Source organism: Molothrus aeneus, chromosome 3 (assembly GCF_037042795.1).
Source record: "Molothrus aeneus isolate 106 chromosome 3, BPBGC_Maene_1.0, whole genome shotgun sequence".
Taxonomy (NCBI): domain Eukaryota; kingdom Metazoa; phylum Chordata; class Aves; order Passeriformes; family Icteridae; genus Molothrus; species Molothrus aeneus.
This window is the reverse complement of record NC_089648.1, coordinates 87,483,791-87,509,732: the sequence shown is the minus strand read 5'-3', so window position 1 is coordinate 87,509,732 and position 25,942 is coordinate 87,483,791. Positions and strand designations below refer to the sequence as shown.

At 35.9% G+C, this 25,942-nt stretch overlaps 1 protein-coding gene across 2 annotated transcripts in view; it reads left to right on the top strand.

Moving 5' to 3' along the window:
• The window catches only part of HMGCLL1 (3-hydroxy-3-methylglutaryl-CoA lyase like 1), a 76,587-nt gene that overhangs the window by 30,635 nt on the left and 20,010 nt on the right, over nt 1-25,942 (top strand). For both annotated transcript variants that reach the window (XM_066547317.1, XM_066547318.1), the window contains exons 6-7: nt 11,375-11,438; nt 15,837-16,025. In XM_066547317.1, coding sequence (XP_066403414.1) covers nt 11,375-11,438; nt 15,837-16,025 — 253 coding nt within the window. The remainder of the gene's footprint in view (nt 1-11,374; nt 11,439-15,836; nt 16,026-25,942) is intronic.

Sequence of the window (25,942 nt, the reverse complement as noted above, 5' to 3'; positions counted from 1 at the left end):
GGTCTCCTGGCCTAACAAAATACGAGGGTTATGGTAAGTTATTAGACTTAAGGAATTACAAGTATGCATGCTAAGAATACTGAGGATACATTAAAGTCGTATAAAAGGTACATAAAAGAAAAGGCAAAAAATCATTTGGCATCAGTGGGATTGTAATGATGTAAAGGATCCAAATAGAGAGATATGAATATTGAAGAGAAGCTACGTTTAAGTGAATGTTACTTGTATCTTCATCACATTATATTAGTTTGAGAATTAATTTATCCAGTAAAAAGTTGAAATTCAGTCATAAGAGATAAGATGATGGACTAATGTTACACTCTGACAAATCAAAAAGTTTAAGAGAGAATTGCTGGTGTTTTTCCGGGTCATCTAATATAACTCAATTATAAAGTAGCCAATCTGCTAAAAAACCTGCTGAGAATCTAAACTGCAGAATATGGACCCTTATTTCATAAAAAAAGCCTTTTCTGAGGCAATAATTCTCAGTATCCACTAAACATGGATTTCAGTATATGAAAATATTGGAAAGAAGGTTTTGAACATTATATGTTAGAAGATAAAAGAGAACTGGTTAACCCCATACATTTGGATTTTAAGTGCACTTTTAAAAAATCATCCTGGGAAGATTTTGAGGAGTCAAAGTAGTAATCAATGAAAAATAAAATAGTACTTTGGATCAGAATCTAGACAAATAGGTTTTAAAGAGAATAAAATATTGTGATACTTTGACTTGTGTCCCTTCCTGTTCATACTTGTTCAGATGCAGTCCTCATGGGTTGCAGTAACAAGAGTCTATGGAAGCATTGAGACAGAATGATTTCTCAGAAGTAATAGTCAAAAGGGATTGTTTAGTGCCCATTTACTTCACTACTTTCTTTAAAGCTCCAGTGTGTTTTCTTGAGTAGAATTCTGAAAACCAGAAAAAAATAGCAGAAGCCTGAATATGGAAATAGAGGATTCACAAGGACTTCTTTTTTTAATAGCAGATCTTGCAGCAGTTGGAAAAAGGTCTAAATGGTGGACTTAAAACTTTCAATTAGTTAAAAAATGAAAAAATGCCCTTAAAGAAGAAGCATCAGTTTTGAGTACCACATCCAGGAAGTTAATGCATTTACAACATTTCAGATGCACATGAAGAGGGAGGTTATGGAAGTAGTCTGACATTTCAGACTTAATTCTAGAAAATTACACTATGATTTTCTCTGGTAGAAAAGCCTGCACTACTATAGGGAATTCATTAGTACTTGAGAGAAAGTAGTCCATTAGTTCCCAAATATTGCAGTACATTTGAAAGACTTCTGGAGTTTTTAATTGCATTTAGTGAGATAAAACTCTGGGTTTTTCTTCCCAAATGAAAAAAATTAAAAATATATTCAGGAAGTAAAAGTTAAACTGAGATTTCACAGAAATATTCAGTGCAATCCAGGTGATTTTTTCTTGGAAATAAAACAATCAAAAAAGAAGTAACTATTAACGTCTGTGATTTTTGATCCCATCTTTAGCTGTTGCTAAGGAAGCAGCTTTTAGTGACAGATACAATAAACAGCATTTTGGTATCCTGATTCCATGAAATTTTTTTAAAATGCTGAGACAATCAAGGGTTTGTGGGAAGTTTTTTTTGATATTCAGTATTTTGAATAGATACTCATGGTTGGACTGGTTGTTCCTCAATTGAAGAAGATTAGTTTCAGGGTTTTTGTTGTGTAAATATTATTTACTGACAATAATTATATATTGTTTTTCACTATTGTAACATGAGACACATCTGAGCATGACCACACAACAAGCCTGATCTTGCCATCCTAAATTTTCTAGTAGTTACTAGAGGGAATTAGGCAACCTTCTTGCTATGGTTTACTGTATGTACTTTTTAAAAGTACCTGCCATAGGATGGCAGGTGGCCATCTAAGGCTAGGCTGTGGATGATTATCTCTGATATCAAGAATAAGAACAAATGAATCTCATTCTATTTCTGCATAGCCAAAGGATTAGGATCTTGTAATTTGTGTAAATACAAGAATTTGAAAAATTACAAGAAATAGAAGAAATGAAATAATAGGCTTTGTGCTGCAAGGTATCACAAAATGAAGCTGTTGACTATCAGAGAAAGATTTTTACTCTGTGGACTTAGTTTTTAATGGACCTTTTAGACATTGGCTGATTTAAAGAACCATCACCAAAACCTGCAGCCTTTCCTCAAGCAAGCTCCCAGGACTACACATTTGAAATTCTAATATAAATTTTGTAGGCTAAATATTTTGCACACAATTATTAAAGTAATAAAAATAACAATATGCATAAACTGTGTTTGTGTTCATTTCAATACAGAGGTTGTTTCCTTTCTAAAGCACTATTATTGTTTAAAGTGTTATTTATTTGCAGGAAATGGATAATTTAGTGCCTTGCCCTAACTCCTTACTTGAGCAGTTGAAAAAATACTACCAAAAATAATTTTAAGGGGTTAAAATTGTATTTCCCATTTTTACTGGCAATTTACAATTTATGTAGTGGGCATAAATCATTGGCAATACATGAATCTTATGAAAAATGTACTCAAACAGTTGAAACTAAACTTTCAGCTTTTGCATGTCTTACTGTTACTACAGCTGCACTAACATTGACTCCATCATCATCCAGAAAATTTATGTTGTCAGCTGTCACATTTAAAATCTGTAGCACAGTCCACAGTTTTCTAAATGTTTACTAAATCAGTTCAAATGTTTATGAAGAATTGAAATGTTGCATATGGTCTTAGAAGTTGGGCCATTTATTAGCATCATAAAGGGGTGGGGTTCTGTTGGTTTTTGTTTGGGGTTTTGACTTAGTTTGGGAGTTTTTTAATACATGCATAAAAACTTTACAATAACATCTGGGACACACTCTGTGAAGACACTCAGCCAAATCAGTTATGAACTGTGTGGTCAGCTAATTACTACTGTGTGTCTTTTACATGTAAAGTGACACAAAATTTGTGCTGGTTTTAAATTTGTGGCTTGCAATGCATGATTCAGGTCCTATTAAAAATATCACAACTTCAGAGATTAAAAATTAAGTCTTAACAGCCAGTATTGATAAAAAATTGTGGGGAATGGTAATTGGAAGTAGTCACTTGGATTGTCCTTGTGTATCATGAATGTATGTATGAAGAAAATGTTAAGTAAATTCTGAATAAGGTGGTTTCTTCCAAGTTAATGTATTCCATTAAGCAAGATTCTTCTAAGTTAAGTATTCCAAAATTTAAAAAGACACAGGAATGAATTGCAATTAGTACGATAGAACAGTAAAGGAAGTAAGGACTGGTATTTTTCTTTCTTTTCTAAAAATGGTGCTTTGGGTCCTGACCATGACATAAAATCAGACTATCTCATTCTGAAACATTCAATAGTATATAGGACTTCCTTATTCCTAACAAAAAATGAACCAGGGATATAAGCCTAAAGGTTGTAATTTTTTCCTTTACTGAAAAGTACGTCTCCATGGTCAGCAACTAAAAGCTGCATTTATGTCCCAGACCTGAAAAATGTTCGTGTGAACAGTCCTTTTAAGGCCATTTGTTCAAATGTGAATGTGTATACAAATGTTTAGAGATTCAGCGTTAAAAAAACAGACGCAAATGATTGCTGTAGAATACCTCTAGAGGCATTTCCTTACAAAGCTGCTGCTTCATAAATTAAAGCACATGCAATCACACATTAATTCTGAACTGCTCTATGTAATTCCTTTGTTTATGTCCTATGCCTTTTAAGAGAAAGTTGTATGATGCAGTTCGCAGTACATAAAAGCACTTTGAACTGTATCACTATTTGGCTTACATCTGTGTTTGTACAGAATTCAAATACTGGTTGATATACTTGAAATATAGCAATATTTTTTTCCTTGAGAAATAGATAGCAAACCAACTATGCTGTGTATTTTTTAAAATATTTTTATTATTACCACCTTTTATACTATGCTATAATGATGCTTACAGGTTGCAACATACTTAATTCTTTGTTGATTATAGGAAATAATTATTGGTTCATTTTGATGCTAATATATATTAAACAAAATATAATCAAGACTTAAAGAATTTATTTTAGTTATCTTTGTCTTGTGCTAATGATATCAGGATATCTTTTGGAAAAGAAAGACGTGGAAGAAAAATTCTTTTTGTTTTAATGTACTTGCAACAAGTGGTTTTAGAAACTAATAGTGAAGTCTCTTTTGTTTATAAAGACACATCCTGATTATCGAAAACTCCTGTTTATCAAAATAATCACATATTTACAATTCAGTTCAACAACGTTCTTTTTGTCTTCTTTTATTACAGTCCATCCTAAGTAACTTGAGATATTTGGATGGCCTTACAGTAGCAAATCTTTTAGATGTGATTAGAAATACCATAAGAGGAACTCAGCAATTCAGTTTGCACAAATCACACAGTTCGAAGCTGTGTGTGTCTTACAAATACAGACAGAAACTCACAACTCATATTTTCTGGTATTCCGGAATACTTAGGGCTCAAATACATGTTTCTTCACATTGCTTTAAATTGCCCATTTTAAAGACTACACTGTGTAGTTTAGCATACTCACAATTATTTTGAGAATATTTTGACTTATACTATTATCACTTTTCTAGATAGTAAAACCAGTGTAACACCTTCATGTCACTATAAGTGAGCCTATAGTTGGGGTTATGGAAACAACAAAATGTAGATGAGCATTTAATAGACTTGGAAGGAACACAATTTTGTATGTGAATGGTAAAAAAATCCACAGGGTTACGCAGTATTAAGCCAGCTGGAATCAGTGCCCTGGAGAGGTTTAAGGAGCCCGAGATTGCTGGAATAAGGGATGTAGTGAATTTCTCTGTACTGGGAACAGGTTAAGAAAAGGATCTTGGAGCCATTGTACTATCTCTATCATACTGGATGATTGCACTATGTGAAGGTTTTCCTGAGGAATAAATTTCTACCAACTTTTAGACATTGTTTTGTACCTACAGAGAAAAAATATTAATAACAGGCCAGAAAAGCTGCTTTAAAAAAAAAAAAAGCAGAAAAAAAGAAAAAAAAGAGGGATCTCTGTGGGAAGTAAGAATGATCCCCATGTCTTCCAAAAGAGTAGCATAAATAAGATATGAAATGTTAGTATGAAATTATAAGGTAACAATGTGGTGTGCTTGACAGTATGTTACTGACAGCTCCATAGGTAACTAGAGAGAGTTACTGAAAGTTAAATGGTTTAGTGGCCCTTCATTATTGTAACAGCTTGGTTACTTTTTAGAGAAGTAACTATTTTGTAGAACGTAGTTCAGCATTTTATCATAGTTCACAATTTAATAGTGGTTTTTTGGCATTTTGGCATTTAAAAATGCTAACAAATATTTTTTCTGTAGTATTCACAGTGAAAGCATACATATTACTTTTAACTGGGCACTGAATACATGGAGAGATTGTTTCTTTTTTTCTTTTTTTTGGGGGGGGGAGGGGGGAATGAAAGGTTGTTTGGGGAGTTTTTTGGTTGTTTTAAAAATCAAATGTGAAAAAAAGATCCTGGCCTTATTTACACATTTTGGACTTGGCTTGGAGATTCTATTTCTGGAGGAATCTCCTTTTTCTCTTTCTTTACTTCTTTGTGTTTTTTCTCTCCCTACAGTAAAGACTCCCTGTTTTTAATAAATGGTTTTCTTTGGAAAGAGACAGAATAGATCAACCTTAATATTATGAATTCACCAAATGATAGGCATGTACATTTTAGCACAAACATCCAATAAAAATAAATACATCTGCAGTGAACATGGTAAATTATATGCAAACTTACACTATAATAATAAACAGGAAACAGCAGCATCTGAGTCTGCAACTGGCTTCTCAGGAGGCTTCATGCTTCCAGCTGTGGTAGCAGCTGTGGATCTGGCTCTGGGACTCCTGCTGAAACAAGTTGACAAAGGGCTGATTACAACATGGAGTTCAGTTTTTGCTTGGATTCATTTTCCCTTTAACACACTTTGGTTAAGAAATGTTTGCTCCTTTACCCTGTCTGTGGTTTTATATCCTTCACTTCACAGACACAGGGCTGATGTGGTTATCGCCAGTCCTAGAGACCTTGATCATGGGGACCTTGTGCTGTCTATACCATTTGTGGAACGTTGAAATTTGGTTTTTGCATACTGGAAGAAATTGAAAACTCTCTTCCTCTTCCTTCTCCCTCCCTATCCCCAGAGGCTGTTCAGCATTTTTGAGCAAAATATTACACAGTCAAGTTGTTGTGTGTTTTTTTTTAATTTTGTTTTTGTTTTATATGCATAGGAAACAATTTAGTAGAAGACTGAATGATACTGATCTGCAGTGAAATCTGCAGACAGATGAGAGACTGGGTAAACTCTGCCAGGTGAAACAAGTAGAAAACTTCTTTTTAACACTTTTTCTTAAAGGCAAGGATTCTGATTTCTCAAAATCTGAGTGAGCAAACCAGCACATACTTGTGTGTTGCTAAAGCATCGTGTATCAATGTGTTCACGTGCAAGTCCTTCTTTCCATCTCTGGCTTCATGGTCTCTTTTCTTTTTTCGTGTGCTGAAGACTTAGTTAAGCTATGCCTGGCCTTGATTCAGCAAAGATTTAAGCACATACTTAGAATTAAACACTTCCATTGCAGATTCTGCTTTGTGAACTCTTAGATATTTGCTTCTGCTCTCATACTGTGGAGTGTCTCTGGTGAATATTCTGACACCGGAACAGTCTCTTTCATTATGGTATATTTTTTAGTTTCAGTCCTGCTATCTTTTTAGAAAACAGCTGTATTCTCCAACTTAATTGAATTCACAAATTAAATCCCAGTTGCCTCTGTAATTTATTGCTCAAACTCTTCTCTTTCCTCTGCTGCTTTTCTTCACATAGGATCTTTCTTTTTCTCCTAAGAAAAATAGATAACTATATCCTCTTCCTTCATTCCTTTCTCCTCCACTGTCAGAGCAGCAGAAGTTTCTTGTCTACTTTCCATCTGTACCCCTTCCACTTGCCCCAGTGACCCCATGTTCTGTTCTTCCTCTTATTTCTTCCCTCCCTTATTCTCTTTCTTAACCTCTCACTGTCCTCTGGCTCTTTTCCACTTGCAATATAAGCAAGCATTTGCCTCTTAAAAATTGCACCTTTGACCCTCCTTGGTCCTTCATATCATATCTCATCGCCTATCTCTCCTTCATTCCTAAGCTCATTGAAGGCGCTGTTTATAATTACTGTCTAGAGACCCTCTTCTGTGATTCCCTCCTATAACTCCTACACTTTGGCTTCTGTTCCTTGCTTGCAACTGCAACAACTCTCACCAAACTCCCTGATGACAAGATCTCGGAAACAGTAGTCTCTCCTCATTCTTCTTGATTTGTCAGTAGTGTTTGCTGCAGTTGACCAACTGTTCCTTTAACTTATGTCTTCTGCTGCTCTCTGTGGCTCTGTTTTGGTAATTTTCTTCTTTCCAAGCAGTTCTGCAGAATGTCCTTCAAAGTTGTTTCCCGTGTTGGATTATGTGGGTGGAGGTCTTGGGGCTTTGATTTGGTTGTATTCTCTTGTGATTTTAATGCCCTTTGGATTCTTTCATACCCAAAAATAAAAGAAAAATGTAACAGCCAAATTTATGTGTAGATAACAGATCTACCTTTGTATTGAAACATATTTCCTCACACATCCACTTAATGGTTAGGAAACACACAAATGCAATTACAAAACATCCCACACAGCACTGCCTTAATTCTAGATTTCCTGGCAAATACTCAGACTGGACACATGATTATTTTTGCTCTTTCACCCAGACGTGCTAGGCACTCTGTACCCCACTAGCAGTACTCAGTGCTTGCCTGCCTGTGTTCCAGCTTGCATGGAGTTTTCTGCAACTGACTCAAATTGTATTTCATTTCCTATAAGAATACAGTGAGATCTTTTCAAAACTAATTCCACAGGGCTTCCTCTTAGGCCCTGTGTTCTTCAACATTTTCATAAATGACTTGGACACAGGACTGGAAGGGATACTAAGCAAGCTTGCAAATGATACAGAACTGTGAGGAGCTGTCAACTCCCTCAAAAGCAGGGAGGCCATGCAGAGAGACAATGACAAATTAGGGGGCTGGGCAATCACCAACCATATGAAGGGAATGTGCCACATTCTGCACCTCGGATGAGGCAAGCCTGGATGTACAGACAGACAGAATGAGATGCCGGAACTAGTGCCCCAGAAAGGGACCTGGGAGTCCTGGTCAATGACAAGTTGAATATTTGTCAGCAGTGCCCTGACAACCAGAGGGGCCAACCCTGTCCTGAGGACATCAGGCCCTGCCAGCATCGACAGCCAGGCAAGGGAGGGGATTGTCCCTCTCTGCTCTGCCCAGGGGTGGCCTCAGTTGGAATACTGTGTGCGGTTTTGGGTGCCACAATACAAGAAAGATATTTGTGAGCATTCAAAGAAGGGAAACAAAGATGGCAAAGGGCCTGGAGGGGGAAGCTGTATGAGGAGCAGCTGAGGTCACTTGTTCTGTTCAGCCTGGTGGAGACTGAGGGGAGACTCACTGCAGTTACAACTTCTTCATGAGGGCAAGAGGAGGCCCAGACACTGATCTATTGTCTGTGGTGATCCATGGCAGGACCCGAGGGAATGGCCTGAAGCTGTGCCAGAGGAGGTGTAGGTTGGATATTAGAAAAAGGTTCTTCACCCAGAGGGTGGTTGGGCACTGGAACAGCTCCCCAGGGCAGTGGTCACATCATAGCCTGACAGAGTTTGAGAAGCATTTCTACAATGCTCTCAGGCACTGGGTGTGACTCCTGGGGATTGTCCTGTGCAGAGTCCAGGAGCTGGACTCAATGATCCTTGTGAGTCTCTTCGAGTTCAGCGTATTTTGTGATTCTGTCTGCTATTTTATATCCTCTATTAAAAATGCTTATCCTGAGGTATGTCTGGAGTGCGCTTTGCTCTTTTACAGCTGCATTTTAAGTATTTAGCTTTCAAATTTAATGTTATCACCACATCTCTACTTTTTATTCCAACTCATTAAGTGAAAATATTAGATAAAATTCTGCCAAGCTCATTCTTGATGAACTCTACTGAAAATTTGTTTTTTTCATTCTTCACAGGACTTTGTTGTCTATCTGGTAGAAAATTCTTTTCCTGTCAAATTCTTTCAGTAATCCCTATTTTCTCCAGTTTAATATTGAATATCTGATGCCCAGATAGATTATATCAACCATATTTTCCTTGTTTAAAATGTCAGTCTGGTTGCAATGGTGTAAGTATGCAGAGAGTTCATAATCTCAAACAGATTTGTGTATTGTAGCAGGCAGATTCCTCAGGTCACCACATACTTTCATACCCCAGCAGGCCCAGCTGAATTATGTGAGCTCAGGCAAGTTTCTGCTCTCTGGTGTGAACCACAGGGAGTATTCTGTTGTTCTCGAGATACCTTTTGGCCTGCTTTTACTTTTGTTTGCCCTACTCCATCCCAGATGTTGTTCATGCCACATTATCACTACCAAATGCATGTCTTCTTGATCTGACATATGCAGCCATTAGGAACCTGTAATGATATGTAAGTAAAGAGAACATGTGCACATACATACTATATGTTCTGCATTTACTTAGAATTTAGTACTGTTCTTAATCACTTCATAAAAAGTGCTGTGGCTGATATTGAAAACAATTTCAGTAGATGTATGCAGTCACTAGCTCTAGGCACCGTAGTATTATGTAAAAAGCAATCCTTTGGGTCTGAAATTCTTCACACTTAATTTCATTTGAAAAACTGTATGCATAAAAAAATTAAGGAAATTATCCTGAATTGCTTTTCAGTTATGTGTCACTGAAAATCAGGACAGTGTTTAAGTGTTAACAGTAGCTACATTATCTTTAATGTAGATATGAAAATTCAGAATTTTGGAATTTAAACAGTGACATCTAAATTGGGACTGGTAGTTAATGAATTCAGTGGCCAAGTTTCCAAAACCTGGTTTTCATAATGACATATAGATAATTGAAATCATGCCTAGTAGGCATCTGGATTAAAATTATGAGCAGGATGTAATGGACCCAACCACTTTTGTGGAAACAAAATTCATTTCCATTTCTTTGTCAGAGCTAATCAAGCTCTTTCTAGATTTAAGGTTGGCTTCATTCTTGCTCTTACTTCTAGTAACATGCCTTCATATAAGGGATGGAATATGCTCTATGTATTAAAATATGGACATTTTTTCCACAATTTGTTTTTGCCTGTTACTGATCCTGATTTCACATTCCATCAATCAGTTTCTCCTTCAACTGCAAAGAAACAATACATCCTTTACCCCACAGACCTTGACTACATCCAAACTGGCATCTGTTCAATCCCTTTTGCATTATACAGTGTATAATTTTACATTATATCCTTCAGTGTTGAGCGAAAGGGAATGATGGGAGATCGATGAAAGCTCTTGTTCTCCTATTAAGCAGTTGAGCAACCTCCCACTGGGACTGGGGCTCTGCAGGCCCCTCTTGTAAATCCTTTTACAGTCACACTTTTGATTTTGACTGGATGTTTCTGGTTAGTTTAATCATATTCCTGATCAATTTAAGATAAACAATTAGAAGTTTAATTAGAATTTCATGGGTCTTAATTGTCACTAAAAAGAGGAATTTAAACTGAATTCTATGCTAATAGAGCATTAAGGCTGAACAACGGAAGTTTGGTTGTGGCTTTCAGTTTTTGTTCTTTGTGGAGCCAATAGCTGCTGAGGGACACAGTTTGGCTTCTCAGTTTCTTCTTGTCCCAAGGCATGCCTAAATTACAGCTTGCAATGGAGCTATAATTCTTCTGGGGCACTGTGACAGAAATGCCAGTAGAGAGGGAGCATGAAAGGTTCCTCATTCACCACAGTCCTGATGACTTATGTCCTCATTACAGTTCTGATGAGATGGTGGGGCTGTCAGAAGTAGTCTGTGTCCATGGTTGCTATGATATGGATAGTATTACAAGGAATAAAGTGATATCTTTCTCTGAATACCTTGTGAGGGCAAGGCAAGGCCAAGTTTGAGCTGACTCTTGTAACTTCAGATGGAAATACCAAGAAAAACCAAGTCTCCTACAACACTGTAAACTTGGCCACCTTGCCAGTCCTTTAAAACTCATAACATATACTGAGCATAAATAAAGATTTGCATTGCTGTTTTGTGATCTGAAAGGAAAATTGATAAACCTTTTTTTGTCATCTGATGTAATTTTAACTTTTCATTCAAATCTTTATGTTGATTGGTTTATGTGTTCGAAATGATATTTAATCTATTTTTAATGTAACATGGATGAATACATACATACATATATACATTTATATAAATATATATAAACCAAAATATTGTGTGTTCTTTTTGTTACAGGTATGTGTCCTGTGCCTTGGGATGCCCATATGAAGGAAACGTTGTACCAGATAAAGTGGCAGAAGTAAGAGTGAATTTCTGGCTTGTCTTTTTAATAAATCAGAAATATATGGAATTATCTCTACTTAATCATAAAAAGATCTTTAATGGATAAAATTTAAGGAAAACAAGCAAAAAACCTAGCTAAAACTAAAACTTGGTGCATAACCTCACTTAGCCATATACAGTCAAATGTGAGAAAAATAGCATATTTTGATTGTTATCAGTCATGAGAAAAAATATTATGCAGTATTTCACCTAGAAATTACTTAAGAAATTAGACAAGAAATTACTTAAGAAAATAGACTCAAGCACATATGTCAGTGGACTATGTTGTACAAAAGGGTTTCCTACACAGCTTTTTTGCTTTTTAAATCCATTTTATGCTGGAATAAGCACACTGTGTTGTCATTGTGCTTCTGGTGAGGGTCATGTGATGGATATGAACCAAAACTCACCTCCAATATGATTTCTTAAATTGCTCTACTGCCATGATGGAATAAGTTGCGCCTTCCGTCCCTGCCCCTTTTCCTCATTTAGAATATAAGATAAGGAAGAAGATACCTTAGTCCAGCCCTTTTTCCATAAGAGAGATGAGTGAAACAGAAGTATAAAATTTTGCAGGAAGGTAAAGAGGGCATCAAAGCTTAAATGGACTGGAAAAAACGAAAGTGGAGTAAAAATTCCAAGAGGCTTAAGACAGAACATGCTAGCCTTCCACCTAGAGACAGACTTGTCTTCTCTGTTACACTTAATCACCTATTTTTGTCGATCTAGCAGAATATCCAAACCATTATTTTTTTATTTGTAGCACTAGCAACTAGTCAACATTTGTCTGATGTATTATGTTCTGTGGGTGGTTTTCAGGTCCTGTTCTCTGCATCTTCTTCTAGTCTACACTCCAGATGGAATTTGTGATAATACTTCCCCCACAGCATCCACACATACTCAGACTCTTTGGAAAAAAAAAAAAGCTGGAAGGTTGTCAGTATTTCTAAATGTATTTGTTTTAATATGAAGTGAAGGTTAGAAATGACACAGCTTTAGTTAGAGCAGTGATGACATACTGCTTACTATGTTCCCGAAAAGGCTTCTTTCCATGTGTTGCTTGTTTTTTACTGAGAAAAGCTCCTTTTACTAAGAAGAGCTCCTTCTCAGTTTGCCCGTGGGATTGCTATTTAATGTTCCAGACCTGCAAACTTTCACTACACAGCTATTTTATTTTCTATCTTCATCCTAATAAGTGTCATCTTTTGTACCTGTATACCACTGTGTATGTGTTCATGATAAAAGCTACCACATTAAATTTATTAATTCCATCCCTGATTCAGCAAGCACTGCTGCATATATGGAAGCATCTGACAGCTTTTGTATAAATACATGCACAGAATCAGCATGACCAAAATTACTGGCTGAGTTGCTAAACTCTTTCAGAGAGCTTCTGCTCTGGTCATCATCTCTTTGGGATGGGAGCATTTTGACTCCCTTGACTGTGTATTGCAATCAGCAGCTATGATTGAAAGGTTTAGACAGTTTCTTCTCCAGTCAGTAACAGTGACCATTTTCATTTCTTTTAAGCAAAATATTTTTTAACTTAAGCAAAAACCAATTAGAAGAGGTGAATTATTTCAGGCTACATGCATTATTACAGATTGTTGCAGACTACATTAATTTCTGGCATACTAGATATGTAACTGCTTTACACATAGTTATCAAGTGAGTGCAAAATTCAGATGCCTTCAGACTTCTGGAATCTATCAAATATATTTGTATGGTTCTTTCTTTAAAACAAAAAACAAAATAAGAGTTTTCATATCCTAAAATAAATTGCCTAGTCCTGTTACTCTGCTGATTCTTGAAAGGAAGTCATTGCTTAACCATTTATCATTTTGTCATTTGAGTATTTCAACTTTAGGCAGATAAAGCTTGAAAGTTTTCAGAAATACTGTATAACATCCTTGAAGCCAGTTCTATAATCCATTATCATATAACCGCATCACATACTTGGCTGTTTTTGTCTTTCTGCCTGCTTATTTCTTTCTTTAGCTTCCTTTTAACCTAAAGCAGTGAATTAATTAAGTTAAATATTATACAGGACACATTCTGACTAAACTATAGAAAATGTACCTACTCTTGTTTGAATATTATTGGATCATTAAAGTTTCCCTTGCAGCACAAGAACTGAAGGTTTTTTAGATTGTTAGTTACTTAAAATAATCAATTATTGGATTATCGGCTTTTTTTGTGTTCAATATAGGAGTATAGTTTCTGATATTTCCAGGAGTAGGACTGTTCACATGCTTAAGAGATTGCAGTGCTGGTTCCCCAATTCCAATTTTGATCAATGCTTAGTGTCAAGCAATGTTTCCAAACGGAAACTCATATGCGTAGCAAAATAGCTCAGTGGTGCAGAACACAACCCTGTTCAATCAACAAAGCTGAAAGCTCACATTCACATTCACATCCTGATTATGTAGAAAAACAGTGTGTAGAAAAACAGTGTTCTCTTCTCCCACACTCTCCTCCCAAAAATCCACATTGAAAACTTACAAAACTATAGCTCACAAGTTGCCTTCTACTATGATAGAATAGAAAATTCAGTACAAAAACTCCCATTCTGCTTCCAAGCTATAAATAAAATTTAGATCTCTTTTTCAGTTTAGGTTGTGATGAGTCAATGATGATGCTCAGCTTGTTAAGTTTCATCCTCTCTTCTTCCATCTTTCAGAACTCTGCATTTAGGAAACTGAAAGACCTAAGGACTGAGCATGAAAAAGAAGTGAATGCAATATGATTTCTAGCAGTTTATATAGTCCAAGTTATGACTAAAATACTTACTAGAAAAACTTTGAATTGTGCATTAAAAAGAATAGGGGGGAAGTGCAGTACATTTCTTTGCCCTGGTCTTGAAGAAACACTAAGGTTTGGGATTTAACTGACTGTAATCCACCACTATCTGCAGATGATCCTTTTTCTTTCCTACAACAGTAGTCTAGTTAAAATGCCTGCCATGTGTTGATGATATAAAAATATGCTGTGAGATGAATCCCTTTTGCATTCCAGTGAATGTCCCTTTCTTAAAATGTATGTTGAATTTATGTGTATATTAACCAGGAAATCTGACTTTAAAGCACAGTTTTACCACATTTGCAATAGTCATAGCACTTCCAAGCCTTAAACAGGATGATTCAGACTATTTCTTTTTTTCAGCTGTTCTTTGAATTAAGTGAACAGCAATATTAATCCAGCGCTTCCGAGACTGCTGGTGCAGCACTTTGTCCGCTTCCTCAGACATGCTCACAGCAATCCCACTGATGGAGCCCTGGAATTGTTTTAACAGCAGACTGCAGTGTGACTTAAGATGTCTTTTAGGAAGAGGGTTGTATTTTTTCATCTCTAAACAGTTAGTTTCTAAACTGGGATTCTGTTCCAGTGGAGTGGTCTTTTGGGATCTTTCATACACAGTGAGGAATCCTAAAGGGGACAAACATATTGAGCAGCTGAAAATAAGGTGGAATCTTTCCAAATGAATCCAACGAAAATAAGATGGAAAGCGCCTGCATTCAATTCCTGAAGCAGTATTTTCAGTGAAAATATGATTTTGTGCTTCTGCATGTGTTTCTCTCCATGCAAAAATTATGAAGCCAGACCTGAGTTTTCACTCATGCAAAGAACTTCTTGAAGACGTAGTTCCAGAAATATTTAGGGCTCTGCTTACATAAGTAAGACCTATTTGTATATAGTTTTGTTTTATACTAAGAAAATTTTTAAAACTTAAGGACGAGAATGTTAATTAAGTTGCAGTTTTCCTTTGTTAGTATTTTAATTTGATTTCATGAAAAGCAAGCAAAATTGATATTGCAAAATTAATGTTGACTGCAGGACATTAAAATTTCAGATTTCATTGATTCTTTTAAGTGCCAAGAGAAAGAAAAATGAGATTTTTTGTTAATTATTTATTATCTTTGTTGACTTCATCTAATATGCAAACAAAAGAATAGGTCTTTACCCTGCACAACTTGTAAGCTGAAAAGTACATGGAGAAAACCTAACAGCTGGGAAGTCCCCAGAGAGAAGAAAATGTTAGGAAAGGACTTGACAGAAATTAATTCATAATTTTTAAATTTTGCTCGTTTGGATTTCATGGGAGAGTCAGAAAGCAAGTTTTTGATGGATTTGACTTGGTTAGCTATTCCACGTACAGAATGTAGCAGAACTATAATTTTAAAATAAGAGGATCTGTGGGATGTTCTTCTTCTATGGCAATTTTCAACAATGAATTTAGGTTGTCTGATAAATAGATCCACCTCAGTAGGTCCAAACCTAAAACCTGTACAGAAGTATGTCCTTTATAGTGTTTGTTTTTGACCCTATATTATACTCTTTCATCTTGACCTCTTGGTGTTTTTCTGTTTCCAATCAGGTATCTAAGCGGCTGTACAGTATGGGCTGTTATGAAATCTCTCTGGGAGATACAATTGGTGTGGGGACGCCTGGAAGTATGAAAAAAATGCTGGAAGCTGTTATGAAAGAAATTCCTTTGAGTGCTCTTGCTGTTCACTGTCATGACACGTATGGCCAGGCATTAGCCAACATCCTCACAGCCATGCAGGTGACTTGGTTTTTCCTTTTATAATATACAATAATAGTATTCTTAGTTTAATTCAATGTGCAATTTTAAAAAATCCTGCCATTAAAGAAATCATTAGAAGAGCAAAAAGGCACTCACTAAACTTTAGGAAAGTACTCCTCACACATCAATGAGATCTGGTATTATTGCTGTTGCTTTTACCAGGAAATGTCAAACCTTATATATTAATTAACCTTCAGTTCCATGCAAAATCACTAAGAAACAGTTATGATTATTACATTTCATTGACATTAGATGAAGGAGGGACATTAAATAATTCTTTTCTGATATCTCAGATTCCAGTTTTCTTAGGAACAGCTGTATGTTTGTTTTCCACTAAACTAAAATTTCTGCTTTGTGGATGTGTCTAAAAATAAAATGGAATAATGCATAATTACATCTTGATTTCAGATGGATAAATCAAAAATATTGGTAGTTATGTACACAGAATATTCTAGATAATTTTATCACTATTCATATGCCTTCATCATTCTTTTTTGTTTATCAGTTATGCCTTCCAAGTAAGATTAGCAACAACTTTATATCTTATTTAATCAGCTTTCAAATCTGTGCCTAAATTATCAGAGTTAATTTCCATAAGAGATTCAGAATAGGAAACAATTCAGAAAACAGACTGCAAGTTCTAATGTAGTTTTTGTCTAGATACAATCTTGAGAAATATCTTAAAATGCCTATGCTTTGCTAAGGAGAACTACTTTTACTAAGTGTTACAGAGTCATTAACTATTTACAAATTGTGGGCCTTTATTGTTCTGTTTTATACTTAATGGTGTCTTCTGTTTCCATGAAATTCAGGCAGTCATTTTGAAGGTCAAAGTTTCCTTTGTCTGACTTGTTATTTTGGCAGAGCTCATACTATGTTATTTAGCTACAATTGTGTTAACAGTGTTAGTGGTATACGCTACAAGAAGGAACAAGGAAAGTTCCAACATGGGAATGCACAGGTATTTGATTAAATAGGGAATGACAAAATCTTGTAAGAAAGGTTCTAACTTTTACTCACAGCATTCACTATTCACCCTTACTCACTTTTACTGTTACAAATGTGTGTGTATGTACCATGGGATAAATAAATTGCTAATTTCACAGTTAGCTTCAGTTGCAGATGCAATAGCTAAAAGCATGTAAACCCCTGAGCATGGGAGGAGTTGGTCATAAAAATACTTGAAGCATTGTTTTTCAAATCCTCCCTTTAAATGATTGCTGTCATGGTGCCTACTAAGCACTGAACAATGGCTATGCTTTGTTAACTCCAGCATTTGTTGTAAGTGATTCTTGTCTCATGTTTACCTCTTGTTATCTTTTTATTTAGTTTGTAAACCAATTGTGTAAGAGCTAAAGGAAAAAAAATCTCTTAGGTACCTAATGTGCAGTTTAGGATAATTAACATGCAAATTCAAGAGAGCAAAAGACTTAAAAAGAAATTCCTGTGCAACCTTCTCATATTTCTGGGAAGGCAAGGGTGCCTGAGACCCACCAGAAAACTTCCCTCTGTTGTCAAGGTCTCCTAAAGTACATGTCTAAAGGTGCAGTGGTTTTGGCTCAGCTTAACTTGTCATAGGGTTTGCCAAAAGTCCTTGATGAAGCAGGCATTACACAGCCTCTCTGACTGGCTTTGTGCAAGCAGCTCCTTGGCTCACATAGAAGAAGATCCCCAGGCTTTTGGATCCTCAAACAGATCCTGCACCTCACAGCGTCCTCTCTTGTCTCTGGTCAGAAACCCAAGGCAGCTAGCAGGGAATTATAACTCCTTCTAAAGCAATACTCCTTCTAAGACAGAGACTCCTAAATTGCAGGTAAGCTGTGTGGTGAAGTGCTAAAGCTGGTTTGTCAGAGTGCCCAGGTCACTTCTAGTCCCTGCTGTCAGCCTTGCCTGTGCTTTCCTTTTTGCCAAAGATACAGGAATGGCAGAGCACTGGAATAAAACCCCTTGTCTTTAACTCAGCTGCTGTTTCCTAAACCAATTCTTCTCAGACACAATTCCTTTCCCTTCCCCATTTATGGGTCTGCGTGACCGACACAATATTTCAGCAAGAATGAAATGTGTTTGGGGGGTCATAGGAATAATAGGCTATAGTTATTGTTTGAAAACAAGTTTAAAGATCATTCAGCAGACAAATTACACTCTTCCTAAGACATTGCTGAACAACCCCAGGCTGAGTACTGTTGTATTGTATATTGTATTTCTTAAGAATTAATGAATGACAGCTGGAAAGCCACAAATCACTCTGCACTAATTCAGGCATTGCTTCGATGGGAGATCTCCTAGGAGTGGAAAGAGTTGCTGGTAATTCAGTAAGTGATTTTTTATACGGATCACATTGTTTAATGCAGGATTATACTACCCAGAATGTTTTCTTTCGTTTGGGGCTGATCCAAAGTCATCTAGAACTGACAGGCCGTATCTGTATGAGAAATTAGGAGGGCAGTAGTCTTGAAATTTCAGTATTCAGTTTTATATATGTTGTTTTAACAAAAGGATAGGTAGTGAGAGATGGGAGAGGGATTAGCCAACTTTTAAAACATAAGTAATTTTTTAAATTGTTGATGCAAATAATACAGATAGAAAGGAAATTCACTTCATTTTATGAAAATAATCCGTGCAAAAATGTGAGGAACATGAAGTGATGCTTTGAAAGAAACCAGTAAACATTTAAAGTAGAAACATGTCTGGCTCTTGGTTACATGGCTTAATATAAAACTACCGGAGTATAGAATTTACTAAACAGACAATTCAGAAGATGGGAAATGATGTGGAGATCTAGTTAGAGGTTATGGTATTTTGAGTAAAATGTGTGCATTAGATAACGTGACAAACACATAGTGTAGCTAACAAAAATAGTAAAACATTTATAGGAAATTGTTACAGACCTCTAAGGAAGGGTAAAAAGATGGGTCAGGAAACTTCTTTCTGGAGAGGCCCTGGTAAGGGAGACCTTACCTTCTCTAAGGAGATTTGAGTTTCATTGACAATTGACTTCTGTTGTGCGTACAGAAATGGAAAGGGGCGTGGAAAGGAAAGTGTTTAATGGAAGTGTTAAAGAACTCTTTTCCTGGAAAACTTTGTAGTTGCCAGAAATAGATTTGTCTGTCTTTATAACATATATTCAAACAAGAGAAAGAGGATGCTAAGAGGCAAAGAGGTTATTTGTCTGGCTGTGATACCTGAATAAAAGAAACAACCACATGATTGTCCCATAGAATTTTATCAAATACAAATTGCTATCCTAATTCATTAAAATGAGCTGATCCCTACACTATGAGGATCAAATTCTAACTTAAAGAAAACAATTACAAAACCCTAATGACATAGAATGACCAAGGATTTTTACCACCTTGTGTAATCATGTTCACCCCACTGGACACAGAGAGAGGAATGAGGTTGATTACATGCCAAATGAAACTGCATTTTATGAGTTCTATTTTTTTCCAGAAAACAGGATTTTTTTTAAATATAAATTCCCTACTTTAGTACCAAAATCAGAATTTATCAAGCTTTTAATTAAACTTCTAAGGTTCAGACTGCAAAATCCAGATTTGAGGTTTTTATTACAAACATAATATGCCCCCTTTTCAAAAGCTTAGAATATTTAATAACATTTTATTAATTTCTTTGAGATCCTTGAATTTTAAAGATGAAATAAACTTAAGAGAAAAGTAAATCCAAATAAAAATGGCTGACTGCTGACCTTTTCCCTGCATCACTTAACTAAATTGATTCTAGTCTCTTGGTGTATGCTGGAGACCCTAACTAAACTGCATGTTTTTGTGCATCCAGTTTACTTTTGTAGTAAAATCTAGGTTGACTCAAAGGCACTCAGGATTGACCTGGCTGTTTTAACTGCCAGAAACAGGAGAGGAATCTGAATGTAGGTGCTGAAGTTCCTGGTTTATTAATTTACAAGTATCATTTTTTACAGGAATAGAGCTTACAACAGCCAGCAGAACAAAATCGTAGAGCCTAAGTTAAGCAGTTAAAAAAATCCTGTGTTCAAAATTCCCTCCTCCACGATTTACATGAACTTCCATGCAAAACATTAGATGAGATGAATTTTCCACCCAAAACCATCTCCTGGATGTAGCTGTCCATCTTGTCCTTTTTTTTTTTTTTTTTCCAAATACAGGATTTGGTTTTTATAGCTGTTGAGTTTGCTTGAAGTCAGAAGCTTCAGGTGCAGGTGAGAGGCCAGCTTGCTGCTGAGATCTCTTGTCCAGGAGCTGCTTGCTGCTAAGGATCCTCAGTGCAGGCTCCTTCTCCATCTGGCAGTGGCTTTAAACCTGAAGCTCTGGTGCTTGGCCCTTGCCTGAGCTACTCTGCAGCACTATTGCAATTGCTCTTGTGCCATCTGGTACCTCCCTGATTCTCCTTCTCATCCTCACCTGCTGGCTTGACTTACTGGCTTACCCCCAGACCTGGCTGATCTTGTCTGATCCTGGTTATTGTGTCCAGAGCTGATTCCCATCTTGAATCTCTGACTCAGCTTCATGGCTTTCTTTTTCTGGTGATGTTGCTGCCACTGCCTGCCTGGCTATGGCTCTGGACTCCTTGCTTGTCTTCTTCTAGGGAGTTGTCTGTCCTTGCTGTGATTCAGGACAGTTGAGTCTTTAGAGAAGGGAACCAATAACTTGAGCTTTAAGGATGGCTTTTCATGGCAGGTGGTGCTGAGTGGGTGCTGAGAGTTGGCAGGTCTCATGTGCTTTGATCTTGGAGCTCAGCTGGAGGCTTTGTCTTGCAGAGGCAAGATATTCCTACTCACTTAAATTCAGGAAGCATTTCCTGGTGTCTGGGCGTACACAAAGCCCTAACAGTTCTCCACTTGCAGCTCTATTGGTAAAAAAACAGACTCAAGAAAGCCTGAGAAATTGGTGTTGGTGTCTGACAGCACTTAAACATCTCTCTCAGGTGCCAGATTATGTTTGATGACATTTTCCTCTTGAGTTTTAGATCTGCATTTTTGTGACTGACTTAAGAGAATATACCTGTAATGCCCATAGTGATGAATTTCCAAATAAATGCATCATACGTAAGAACATTTCTGTGTTAGAACATTCACTGAACATTTGTATCCTGCAGTCAGTTCTATCACCTTGGATTTATCTGGCATATTTTAGTAGATATCTACAAGGATGAGGGCTCATCCTAGTTTATCCCAGTGAATGAGTAGTAGTTACAGCTAGAAGCCAAGTTAGATAGCTGAATAGAATAGAGGAGTGATAAAATAAAATAATGGTAAAATGGCATGAAAATATGGATAGAAGTGGTGGAAGGCTGAATGAGAAAAAGGCAAATACATGTGTATAGTTATTCCAGATAAATTGCTTCAGGGTGTCTGTTGGTTATTCATTATGTTTTTACTGAATTATACATACGAATGTGTATACAGTCACCAGTTAATCTCTTGATTTAAAAACAAGCAATAGGATAATTTTTTCAAGTACAGTTTTATGAAACTATGTTATAAAAAGTGATAAGCACAATACCTTTAATTTAGTTTTCATGAGTTTTATGTACTGATCAAGAAAGAAATAAAAAAAACCAATACCTTATCATTCTTCATTTGTAAGCAACGTTGTCTTTTTATTCCCTGAAAAGCACAGTCATCCAGAGCTAGTGCAGTACAATGAATTGACACTTCTGTTTTAAGGCAGAGAAGATAGATAGGTAACTGTGAAAAAGTGTGAAGCCCAGCATGTACTCATTGTGCTAGGAATTCCTCCTGTAATAGTGAATATGGACCTTTTAGCTGAGGAAGCTGGTCCAGCCAGATTTGTCTGTTGCTACACACATCAAAAAATACTGTCAGTTCTGTAATAACTGACAAAAAGAGCTTGTATTGACATGCCAAAATTCTTGTTTCATTAGTGCATTAAATATATTAGCATTCTGGGGTTTTTTTCAGCAGTGTGCTGGGGCACTCACTACCTGGCAATTAAATTATTTATATCTGAACTAAATTTTAACAGAGCAAAAAATAATCATGACAGTTCAGTTAAAATTTCAACACTGTCTTACAGGCTGTTTTTCTAAGCTAATAGGGAGATACTGTATGGAATTAAGGAGGTACAGGAGACAGGAACCCTAACATACATCTTGGGTTGTCCTTTCCTAATTTGACATGTCACTGTACTCATGGCTTTTTCTTACTTTTTATTATTTTATTTGTAAAACAGAAGTAAGGCTTATCTCTTTTACTTTGTGAAGTGCTAGGAAAAAAACAGAGGAACATCATCAGACAAGTACAGATAGTTTTTGTGAAGAATTAAAACTTAATTTTTGAAATTAAAATTTAAAAACAGAATAGATTTCAACTTTTCAGTAGAATGTACTTTTTAGATTAAAAAAGCTAAAGTATATGAGTGAGCAAACGATAAAAATACTTATGTTCCTAATCAAATTATCTGAACCCTGTAACCTTCCATTTCTTTTGTCCTGCACAACCTGGCACTCTGAAGACATTATGAAGCACAATGTGAGCATAGGAGAGACTTGCCATATAGAAGTATGCACATATTTGGGGATATTGAAAAAAAAATTAATATGCTTGCATTCCTATTTTGAGGAAAGCATAGAGATGGAAAGCTTCAGCAGACCTCACAAGTTTGCTTTCCTCTGCTGTTTACAAATATATGCCAGGAAACTGCAGAAGACTTAACAGAGATCTCCAGAAACTAATTTCAAGGTTCAGATAGGGAAACATAACCAAAAATTCAGCTTGACTGAGGGTAGCTGTACAGAATTCAGGAAGGGCTGGTCATGCTTCAGTATTTTGCTGGAATTCTTTGAGGCAATCACTGCCAAAGAAGACAAAAGGATGTACAATGGCCAACACATGCTTTGATTTTTTAAAAAAAAAATTTGCAGTTTTCTGCAGTGGAAGTTCATGTGAAGGTGTGGAGGCATGTAATAAGTGGAAAGTTGGCTAAAGGGCAGGAAACAAATGGAATTATGAAAAGGAACTTCTTTAAGCTGGAAAGCATCCATCAGCAGAGTTGTGGATATATTGGCTTGTGCATCCTAGGTTTTGCTGCTTAAATGAATAATTTGCAATACTGTAATGCTCATGTTAAGGGTAATTGTTCTAACTTGTAGAAATTAATTTTTTTCAAATTTTAGATTTGAATTGTGAGAAACAGGATAGCTAGCCCAATTTGTAAATGGAAATCTTGTAATATTCTAAAACATGCAAAAGAAAATGTTTGAGATCAAACATAAGAGAATGGGAATACACAAAATTTTAGGTAAAGCAAGAGACTTTACTGCAACATGCCTGTTTATTTAAGGATATTCCCAGATTTCTGCTTTTGGATTTTTCTAAGATTTAAATTATCCAGGGCACTCACTGGGTATTTTCTGGGTCTGAAAATATAAACAGAATTTTTGAATTGTTAGCAAACTAGGCAAAATGTTGTCAGTAAAATAAAACTCCTTAGAAAACATCAATTTGCCTTTTTGTTTCTGTTTCCTTTTATTCCCCCTTCCCTGTGGAAATGACATAGCACTTAGCTAAAGCTAGCAATTAAAAAAGCAGGTGTTGGAGACAAAGAAGTACATGATATTGGGAAGGCATGTGAGTAGAGTTGTTTGAGATTGAAAGCTAAAAAGACAGGTGAATAATACTCTGAAAGCAAATAAGTTAGGGGGGAAATGGCCGGTGAATTATGCAAAAGTAGCAGGCTGAAGAAAATATTCATTTTCTTCCTCTGAAGAAAACTTAAAAAGAGGGTGTCTACTTTAAGAAAGTAGGAAAAAACCTTGCATTCAATCAAATGATATTGCTACTGTGAGCAGTCAGCTAGTTACTATTGTAAATGAAAAAACATACTGCACAAATGGATAAATCAGACATACATATGGGAAGAAAATGAAAACATAGGCATTCATGCTCAAAATCTGGCAGATGTTTTCCAGTATTTTGTCTTTCCTTTTTTCTTTTTTTTTTTTTTTTTTGTACTGGTTTTATGTTTTTGCCTTTAATAACAGCAAAATAAGGAATTAAGCAAATGAACAGGCAGCATCACTCCTGCTCTTTTCTCAGAGCAGTACAAAAGAATTAGCAGCCCTAGTTTTACTCTTCTCTTAGGTCAGTACAAAAGAATTAGCAACTGCATTTTTATTGCTTTCTGCTGCTTTTTGCAGAATGTGCACAGTGTGTAATTTCTGAGGGTACTGTATGTTTTTGACCCCTATTCTTATGCTTCAGAAAAACTTGATAGTCTGAGAGTCCACAAATAAATTAATCCATACTATTATTGTAACTGTTACAGTATAATTGGGGAAAAACCTAAATGGTAGACTTTGTTTCAAGGTTCTTATTGTTTGAATATTTTAAGATAGGAAGAGGAATATATTTGTTATTGTGTGTTGAAATAGCAGTGAGAGTTCCTGAATTAGATTTGTTTACATGCTTATATGAATAGGTAGCCTATTGGTATATGCATGTAGCCTGGTTTTGTGGGTTTTGGTTTTTATTTGAAATGAAACTTAGCTTACTATAAAGGATTACTGAATAATAGAAATGCACATTGTTTAGCTGCTTGTAATAAGCTGTAATATTGGGTTTCAGAATCTTTCAGACCTAGCTACTGAACCAAAAACCCTCAAGTCTAAGTCTGTTTCAGGATACTAAGAAAAGAGAGCCTTCATCATGTATAGATTATTCTCATCTTCAAATTACTCACTAGGGCTGACTTGCAACAGTAGACATGACTTTCCTTTGGCTTACAATCAAACTTCAGCTATCTTCTAAAGTATTTTTAAACATTTGATTTTTACATGCAAATCTATGCATCTTTCTTTATATCCCTGCAAATTCCTACATATCACTCTATGTCTAAATGGAATATTAATGGAAAATTATTGCAGCAGCTATACAAATAAAATTTGAAGTGGTTTTAGCTTTCTGTCTTAAAAGCAAAGATCATTTCTATACAAATAGTATTGAAGCTGTGTATTTATTTAAAAAAAAATCATTTGGCCCAAATATTCTTTTTCTGTGCTTGTGTCCTCCTTGTACATTTCTTTTTTTTTGGAATGCTGTTTTGTTGTATCTTGCCTAATCATGTCTTAAGTGCTTTAATTTCTGATTTATTCATCCTGTAGGTGGCATTCATTTACACATTTCATTCTGCAGTGTCAGTGGTACATTCCAATTTAAGCCTCATGATCATTTTCATTAAATCTAGAACCATTAAAGCCATACTGATTTAGTTGATCAGTACCTAAAATAAATTTCTAATATTGCTTTCATTACTGTGCATCTTTGTCCTCTTGTGAATGCACTTTTTTCTATGCAAAAATAAGCAGATTCAGAGAATTTACTTTAAATGGTTCTCTGGTCTTCATCAGATTCTGTTCTGCTGCATCTTTAGTTGTCATATGTGGAAGTATAGTTTGAAAAAGAGAAAAGAAAAGGGAAGAAGTATCTTATTCATAAGATACTAATATTAATAAGATTATAAGAAACTTGCACAGTAGAGCTTGCAAACAAGGCTCACACAAAATTGCATAGAATATAATTTAGGTACAAAATTACCACATTACAGTTGCTTTTTAGGGTAATACTCCACACAGCCTGTCAGTGTCTAAGTCCCCTTCACTTTGTTGCCCTTTGTAATTCCTTTTTGCCATTCTTGGCCTCTTTGAGTGCTTAAGCAGAGTAAATATCCTGCTGGCAGCTCCCTGGCAAGAGGAAAGAATGATGTGAACAGATACCGTGCTCCTGCATTCACCTAACCCGAATGTTTTCCCTGGTACTTAGGTTAATTTTTTTTCTCTCTTTCACTGTTTTCCTAGTCATTGTTTGATAGGTTTAAGTCCACATAGCCAGAGCAACAATCTCTTTACAGAGCCCCTTTTATCATCCCAGCAGCGTCTTGTTT